This window comes from Hylobates moloch, unplaced genomic scaffold (assembly GCF_009828535.3).
Source record: "Hylobates moloch isolate HMO894 unplaced genomic scaffold, HMol_V3 SCAFFOLD_13, whole genome shotgun sequence".
Lineage (NCBI taxonomy): Eukaryota > Metazoa > Chordata > Mammalia > Primates > Hylobatidae > Hylobates > Hylobates moloch.
The window spans coordinates 104,642,138-104,651,559 of NW_026652288.1; the positions used below are offsets into that span (position 1 = coordinate 104,642,138).

At 44.2% G+C, this 9,422-nt stretch overlaps 1 protein-coding gene across 1 annotated transcript in view; it reads right to left on the bottom strand.

Moving 5' to 3' along the window:
• SMCO1 (single-pass membrane protein with coiled-coil domains 1) overlaps positions 1–6,554 on the bottom strand; it is a 12,213-nt gene extending 5,659 nt beyond the window's left edge. The window contains exons 1-2 of the mRNA XM_058426202.1: positions 6,499–6,554; positions 4,284–4,361 (exon numbers count right to left, since the gene is read on the bottom strand). Of these exons, the coding sequence (XP_058282185.1) occupies positions 4,284–4,361; positions 6,499–6,554 (134 nt within the window). The remainder of the gene's footprint in view (positions 1–4,283; positions 4,362–6,498) is intronic.
• Positions 6,555–9,422: the final 2,868 nt, after the last annotated feature.

Below are 9,422 nucleotides of genomic sequence, written 5' to 3' on the forward strand. Positions count from 1 at the left end.
CTTGCCTGAGCACCTAGATTGTCGTTATGAGGGAAACTTGCCTGAGCCAAGTAGATTGTTGTTATGAGGGAAACTTGCCTGAGCCACCTAGATTGTCTTTATGAGGGAAACTTGCCTGAGCCAAGTAGATTGTCGTTATGAGGGAAGTGATGCGTCAGCATACATGCTACTTCTCTGAGCTTCCATGTCCCCAGTGGCCTGAATACCTTTGTGACTGCCCAGCATTCTGTGCTTGCCTGTGCTTGATCCTCTTTTATTCTTGGTCCTGAATTTCTCCCAAGGCTAATTCACCTTCAGGTACTATGTCTCTCCTACACTTTAAACCTGTATTTCCTTTCTTTTTTTTTTTGAGGTGGAGTCTTGCTCTGTTGCCAGGCTGGAGTGCAGTGGCACAATCCTGGCTCACTGCAACCTCTGTCTCCCGGGTTCAAGCGATTATCCTGCCTCAGTTTCACGAGTAGCTGGGATTACAGGCGCCACCACATCTGGCTAATTTTTGTATTTTTAGTAGAGATGGCCATGTTGGCCATGCTGGTCTCAAACTCCTGACCTCAGGTGATCTGCCCGTCTCAGCCTCCCAAAGTTCTGGGATTACAGGCATGAGCCACTGCACCTGGCCTAGACATGTATTTTCAGTATGTTTTGTGCATCTCCACAAAGATGGAGATGTCAAACTCAACTCTCCTAAGCTTAACCTACTAATGCCTCCCCCATCTTCAGAAATTACTATGAAGAAATGTTGTCACTGCTTTACACATAGCTAAGACTCAATATAAAATGTTCATTTTGTAGGAATAGAAGCCTGCATCACTTAATATGCCTGCACTTTCTGTCTACAAGTCAAAGCCATGTGATTTGAGCTGGGTGAAGTGGCTCACACCTTTAATACCAGCGTTTTGGGAGGCCAAGGTGGGTGGATCACTTAAGTCCAGGAGTTTGAGACCAGCTTCGGCAACACAGTGAGACCTCATCTCTACAAAAAATAAAAAATTAGCCTAGTGTGGTGGTGTGTGCACTTGTGGTCCCAGCTACTGGGGAGGCTGAGGTATGAGAATTGCTTGAGCCCAGGAGGTCAAAGCTGCAGTGAGCTGTGATCATGCCACTGAACTCAGCTTGGGCAACACAGTGAGACCCTGTGTCAAAAAAAAAAAGATTGGCCGGGCGCAGTGGCTCACGCTTATAATCCCAGCCATTTGGGAGGCCAAGGTAGGTGGATCATGAGGTCAAGAGATTGAGACCATCCTGGCCAACATGGTAAAACCCCTTCTCTACTAAAAATACAAATATTAGCCGGGTGTGGTGATGCACACCTGTAGTCCCAGTTACTCAGGAGGCTGAGGCAGGAGAATCGCTTGTACCTGGGAGGCAGAGGTTGCAGTGAGCTGAGATCACGCCACTGCACTCCAGCCTGGTGACAGAGTGAAACTCTGTCTCAAAAAAAAAAAAAAAAGTCATTTGGCATACTATTTGTATTAACTTTTAGACCTTTAAGACTATATTGCTTATAGGTCATCTGTAGTTTGAAACTTAGAGAAGAATTCTAGCTTGTCAATCAGTATAAAAATTTACAGTTGCAGTAGTTCTTTGGAATCCTCTCACCAAGGACAGTCCCAAATAAATCTTAACCAACATGCAAATCTGAGCGCAGGCTGTTTTGTTTTGTTTTGTTTTAGTACAGTTCCCTAGTTTCGTTAATGACCTCACCATCCAATCAATTGCTTGAAGTAGAAATCTCAGAATAATTCTCAACTTTTTTCTTCCCCCGATTTATGTCTCTCTAACTCATTCCTGCCTCTCCATCTCCACTAAATGAGTTTCTCATCATCTTTCACTAGGACCCAAGATTACCATAGCCTAACTGGACCCCCGTTTCCATTTCCCATCCACCCTCCAGACACATTGTTCTAAAACACAATTCCGGTTCTGTAACTCAACTGATTACAAATGGTTTGTGTCATCCTGGCTTGCCCAGTGATATACTCAGAGGCAAATTGGATCTCCTCGGCAGGAAAGTCAAGGGCCTTCACCCTTTGCTCCTGTCTTCCACCAGTCCCCTCACCCATCCTAGTTACCAATTACATGAGACATCTAGTTGCTGCTTGAATACATTATGTGGTTCCAAGCTTACATATGGCTTATACGCATTGCTTCCTCAGCCTAGAATGCCTTCCCGTATTTTTCTCCCTCATAAGCTCCTACTTGCACTTTAAGATCCAGCTTAAATGACCCTATATGAAGAGTTCCTTTTTCTAGTGTCAAAGGCAAAATTGGTTGATCCTCCCTTCATGTTTGCATAGACCTTTAGGAACATCACCATTGTAAATTCAGTCACATTAAATTGTAAATGTTTTTCAAACTTTTCTCTTTCCTATAGGCTGTGAGCTCCTTGAGGGCAGAAACCACATTTTACTTATTTTTATAAATCTAGGATTTAGCATATGCATACATTCAATGGAGTTACAGCACCCGGGAGCAGACTTTTCTTTATTGTTAATTTACATGGGTTTGGGCCTGGAAGACTTAAACCACTGTAATAGAGACGGAATTCTTTTTTTGGACGGAGTCTTGCTCTGTTGCCAGGCTGGAGTGCAGTGGCACGATCTCGGCTCACTGCAACCTCCACCTCCCGGGTTCAAGTGATTCTCCTGCCTCAGCCTCCCAAGTAGCTGGGACTACAGGTGCCCGCCACCATGCCTGGCTTTTTTTTTAGTAGAGGCAGGGTTTCACCATGTTGACCAGTATGGTCTCAATCTCTTGACCTTGTGATCCGCCCACCTCGGCCTCCCAGTATGCTGGGATTACAGGCATGAGCCACCGTGTCGGCCATAGATACAGAATTCTAATGAGCGTGTCTGCAGTTCTTTGTTTATTTCTATTCTTCATTCTTCTCTTACCCATCTTCCCAGAATAGCAGACCCATGCTTGCTCCCTCCCTATAGCCCTCAGCAACCTTTTCATTGCCCCCTTCAAGGATATCACGGTTGTGGTTTCATTGTTCATCTTCTTAAGGCAAAAAGAAAGAAAACAAAAACAAACCAAAACAAAAAAAGCAATAAATGTTTGAATCCAGAATTTTCTGCTGTCTTCCTCTCAGCACCAGGCAGCAGTAGCATGAGCACTCAGTCTACATTCTGCCTGAAAGGTCACTCAGTACAAGAAGCTTTTAATAGCTTGCACATCCAAATATAGTTTCAAAGAACTGATCCTGTGGACACAGGTGTCCTGGAATGCACTATAACATTTGCCTTCATAGTACATCAACATACAGCAACTACCATGTATAGTTAATGACTCTGTGTACATGATGATAAATGTATATACAGATACATTAATGTAACATATAGGATTAAGTTTGATGGAAATGTTACTGTCATATTTTAACAGCTTCATTATTCAATTGCAACCTAAATTAGATTTAAAGAGTGCCCCAGATCTTTTATGATGATGATATCAAAGCAAAAAACCTAAGCATCATTAGAAACTACTAAATACTTGTTATGGCTGGGCATGGTGGCTCACTCTTATAATCCCAGCACTTAGGGAAGCCAAGATGGGAGGATTGCTTGAGCCCAGGAGTTCAAGACCAGCCTGGGCCACAGAGTGAGACTCTGTCTCCACAAAAAATACAAAAATTAGCCAGGAGTGGTGGTGCACGCCTGTAGTCCTAGCTACTCAAGAGACTGAAGTGGGAGGACTGCTTGAGCCCAGGAGTTTGAAGCTGCAGTGAGCTATGATCATGCCACTGCCCTCCAGCCTGGGCAAAAGGATATATATATATGATTAGGAATTGAATATAAATATGGAAATAAAACAGGACTCCTGTTTTCATGAGATTTAAAATCTAATTGGGAAGATAGAATATATCCTTAAATAGAAAATGTATATGGGATATATGCTAAGTAGATAGAGACCATAAAAATAACAGATGTTGAGAAACTAAGTCACTGAAATCTTGGGTCCTTGGGGAAATACTCACACTGAAGGTGGTGCTTGGCTTGGCCTTAAAGGTCAAGGTCTTTGATTATCAGAGAAGAGTGTTAAGGGTGTTATGAACTGGAGAAATTGTGTGAGCAAAATCACAGAGGTGGCAAAGTAAATGATGTGTTCAGGGAAAACTGAGTAGGTATGTTTTGAGCAAAAGATTCACATAAGAAAAAGAAAATAACCACACCATTTAAACTGGTAAGAGCCATGTCACGTATTTGTTATTTCAATAAATACTTTATTCACTTATTCAATATTTACTGAATATCGCAGATATTAATTGAATGGATAAAACCTACGAATGGATGAGCAGCACTATTCCAGGCACTGGTAATATAGTGATAAGTAAGGCGAAATCCTTGTCCTCAAGGAACATACTAGCAGGGAGACAGCACATAAGGCTTATAAGAGAGGGGATGCTTCTAGCTAGTTTGGTAAGGAGTTTGGACAGATGTGAGCTGTTGGTTCTAGAAGATTAATCTAGGGTCGGGTGCAGTGGCACACACCTGTAATCCCAAAAGTTTGGGAGGCCGAGGTGGGTAGATCACTTGAGGTCAGGAATTTGAGACCAGCCTGGCTAACACGGCGAAACCCCATCTCTACTAAAAATACAAAAATTAGCTGAGTGTGGTGGCACACACCTGTAGTCCCAGCTACTTGGGAGTCTGAGATAGGAAAATCGCTAGAACCTGGGAGGTGGAGGTTGCAGTGAGCAGAGATAGCGATTGCGCCACTGCACTCCAGCCTGGGTGATGCCTGGGTGACACAGCAAGACTCCATCTCAAAAAGAAAAAAAAAAAGATTAATCTAGCAGTGATATTGCAGTATAATATGAAATATATTTGGTCTTTGTCCCCATTTCAGTCACAAAGCTCCTAAAATCCTTGGAATTTCCTGAGTGATAGGAGTGTCTTTTTTTATGCACAATGAGCCCCTTTTGATCACATGTGAGTTTATGCTAATGAGGTGATTTAGGGTGGTGCAACTAGAAGAGCCTCCAGATGGGGCTGGTCACTAGAAAGACCAAGTGATTATAGGTTGGAACTTTCAGCCCCACCCACCAACCTCTAGGAAATGAAATGAGTGAGCTGGAGATTAAGTTCCATAAAAACTCTTGGACAATGAGGTTTGATGAGCTTCTGGGTTGCTGAATATAAGGAAGCGCTGGTGGGATGGTGCCGCAGAGAAGGTGTGGAAGCTCTACAGCACCCTCCCCAATACCTTCCTCTATGCATCTCTGACAGCACCCCCCATACCTTTCCCTATACATATCTAACAGCACCCCTCCATGCCTTCCCCTATGCATCTCTAAAACTGCCTGTTCATCTGTATTCTATTTATTTTATTTTCTTGATATGGACTCTCACTCTGTTGCCCAGGCTGGAGTGCAGCGGTATGATCTGGGCTTACTGCAACCTCTGCCTCCCGGGTTCAAGCAGGTCTCCTGCCTCAGCCCCCCTAGTAGCTGGGATTCCAGGTGTGTACCACCACTATTACAGGAGTTATTAAAAAAATTATTTTAGTCAGCTAGAAAGGGTAAAAGAGTCCTCAGTAATGCTTTTTCTTTTAATAAAAAAGCAGCCCCCGCAAACATTTCTTTTCTAACAGAAAGTTGCTGGAAAAACCAGACCTACAAGCAATGATTTGCAAGTCACAGGCTTATATATGTAAATGCTGGTGGCTAAGAGCCAGGTTCACCCAATATGGCAGTTCCTGCTTTTTCTTTGTTGCCACATGTGCAGATATCATGGCAGCCAGCCAGGTAGAAGCAACATGTACAGGTATCATGGCAACCAGCCAGGTAGCCGCATTTGCATAATGAAAGGTTAGGGTGGGAGGGCCAGTTTTTTTGTGGGCTATGTGAATGCTACACCTGCTCAAACCAATCCCTTGGGCTCTACGCAAATCAGACGCTACCTCCTCAAGTCGCCTGACATAACCAAGTGCTTTCTGCTAAAGGTGGTTATTCCATTTGGAGCCCTCCTCCCTTTGTACGGGGAGCTGTTCTCTTCCTTCTTGCCTACTAAACTTTCCACTCCTTAATCCACTCTATGTGTATATATGTTGCTAATTTTCTTGGCATGTGACAAAGGACCCTGGGTGTTTCCCCAGACAATGGAGCCGTATCACCACGCTCAGCTAGTTTTTGTATTTTTAGTAGAGATGGGGTTTCGCCATGTTGGCCAGGCTGGTCTCTAACTCCTGACCTCAAGTGATCCACCTGCCTCAACCTCCCAAAGTGCTGGAGACAAAGGACCCTGGCACAAGACAAAGGATGCTGGGTGTTTCCCTAGACAACGGAGCCGTATCATTTTTGGGGGCTTATCCGGAATCCCAAGGTACAACATTCAATGGAGCAGTGAGTAGAGGAGCGGACTCAAAATCTGTCCTTTCATTCCAAGGCTCTTGGCCTCCATTTTAAAATCTAATCAAATCAATAACAAGCATCCATCAGCCAGTTAAAGACATGGTTAGTGTGGCTGCCATTCTTAGAGACTTGGATGTCAGGCTTACCGGGGAGAACATGGAGACACCCCCAATACCCATGGGTCACTGGGCACGTTGGCCATGCTTCAAACCAGCTTCTTTTCAATGAGGAAATCTAACCATCCCATGAGGCCAGGCAAAGTTCTAAAGCAATTGAGAATTTCTGGCCAGTGCACACCCTTGTGTTATTCAAATGCTTCTGGACTGGACTCAGCCTCCAAGAGCCTGCCCAGGTGTTGGTAAAGGGTCCCCAGCTAGCCTGTTGCAAAATTTCCCTTCTTTTTCTATCTGTGATCACTATGTCTCTTATTTTCTCTGTGTGTCAAATGTGAGGGAATTTTTACAGCCCAGGGAAGTAATCCTGTTAGGGAAGATGAGGAAATGCTGTAGTAACCATGGATATAGTTCAGGATCTTGCCATCTTTTAGGAACAGAGGGCCTCCCCTTTCCCACACAGTGAGGTCACTTGCTACTATTCCTCACGTGAGCACATGGTATTTCTAAGCCAACAGCGCCACTTCATGGAAATAGAAATCCCCTCCATTAGACACATTGTTGGTCCACTGTAGCTTCCCAATTTTTCCATTTTGCAGCTTTCTTTATGCTGCTTCTGTGAAAGGAAACTTCTGCCCCAACAATTAGGAGTAAAATGTCCTCTGCAACCAAATTTTAGTCCTGATACTGTCCCATCAGCAGGAAAATCACCATTAGGTCCTTAAGTCCCTTTAAGGCACATATTCTGTCTCCAATTAAAACAGTACTTAATTAGTAAGGGGATTTTAAGTCCAGAAGTTAATCTGAACCATTTTCTAAGGGTAAATGCTTTAGCGTGGGCCATGATAGCAGCCAATCTAGCACATTCCCTCCGTTAAAGGAGCCTTGCCTTTTACATAGTTTTTCCCAAGATCCATTTTCCAGGGAGGCACACAGATCACACAAGTCTAGGAAATAAAAGGGGAACCACACATAGAGAACTAGGACAGCGTGGGTATGCATGACTAATCCCATCTTCTAGTTTCTCTGGTTCCATGGCTTGGAGAGTCACGCCTACAACCATGGGTGGCACATTTAATGAGGTGCCAGGACCCAGGAACCAAGGAAAGAAAACAGTCAGGGGGAACGCTCCCACTGTCTTCTTCTCCACCCTGGGTCACACACTGAAAGGAAGGAGACTAAAAGGATGGCTTTTTCTCACTTCTCTTTCTAGATGGGAAACAGACCATCTATGACCTGCACTCCTCTCGAGTGTATTCTAAAGCGCTGGGACTCCTTCAACCCTGAGACTTTAAAGAAAAAGCACCTCATGTTCTATTGCACAAGGGCATGGCCTTCTTACCATCCTGGGGACAGACAAACCCGCTGGAGGGAGCCTTGCTTTTAATATTATCCAACAATTAGATCTTTTCTGCAGACAGAAGGGCAAGTGGTCTGAGGTTCCCTATGTACAGGCTTTCTTTGCCCTGTGAGACAACCCAGATCTTTACAAGTTTTGTGCAATGGACTCAGTTCTTTTAGCAGCCCTGGCAGGCAAGCCCATAAGGAATAATTCCCCAGAGCTAAAGCAGATTCCAGAGGAGCAATCTGAGACAGCTATTGAATGTCCCAACTCTTCTAGTCCCCCTCATCCAGAACCCCCTCCAATCATGCCATCAGCTCCTCCAGCTCCACCATCTTCAATATCATCCACTTTGCCTGCTTCACTCTTACCTCTGCAGGAAATGCCTGATGGAAATGGTGCTATGAAGGTTCATGTTCCCTTCTAATTAAAGGATCTTAAGCAAATAAAGGGAGACAGGCCGATTTTCTGACGACCCCGATAGATATATAGAAACTTTCCAAAATTTAACTCAGGTGTTTGACCTCATGTGTTGCTCCTAAGTCAGACTCTCACCACAGCTGAAAAGCAGGCAGTTCTTCAGGCAGCAGAAAAATATGGAGATGTGTGGGTGAAGGATTACCTAGGTGCCGAGGCAAGAGACTGAAGGCACAAACTGTTTCAGTGTAATAAAGAAAATAGTTAGAATAAGAATAGCTATAATACAAATTAGATATAGAAATGATCATGGACATTATCAATAATTAGTATAAACATTATTAATCATTAGCTTTTAATATTACTCTTTGTTGTATTACTAATATAACCAAGGAATAACTGGTGGGTATAGGGTCAGGTGCTGAAGGGACATTGTGAGAAGTGACCTAGAAGGCACGAGGTGAGCCCTCTTGTCAATGCCTGCATAAGGGCCACTTGAGGGGTCCTTGGTCAAGCAGTAACGCCAGTGCCTGGGAACGCACCTGTTACTTAGACTGGAAAAGGGAGTCTCCCTTTCCTTGGAGGAGTCAGGGAACACTCTGCTCCACCAGCTTCTTGTGGGAGGCTGGATATTATCCAGGCCTGCCAGCAGTCATCTGGAGGCCTAAACCCCTCCCTGTGGTGCTTCAATGGTCATGCTCCTTGTCCACTTTCATGTTCCTCCCGTACTCCTGGGAGGAGTTCATAGTAGATAGCGGTAGAAGAAATAATGAAATTCTTAAAGTCTTTGATCTTTCTTGTAAGTGCACAGAAGAAAACACTGATGTATGCTGCCTTCTTTCTCTGCTTTGGCTACCTAAAAGGGAAGGGTCCCCTGTCCCATGATCATGTGACTTGCTTGACCTTATCAATCACTTGGACGACTCACCCTCCTTACCCTGCTCTCTTGTCTTGTATGCAATAAATATCAGCATGCCCAACCATTTGGGGCCACTACAGTTCTTCGCGTCTTGGCAGTAGTGGTCCCCCGGGCCCAGCTGTTTTCTCTTTATCTCTTTGTCTTGTGTCTTTATTTCTTACAATCTTTTGTCTCCATACGTGGGGATAATACCTGCTAAGCCCCATAGGGTTGGACCCTACAGAGGTGAGCAACATGTCTCCTATAGCAGACCAAAGAGAGAAAAAGGAAATAGGGAAG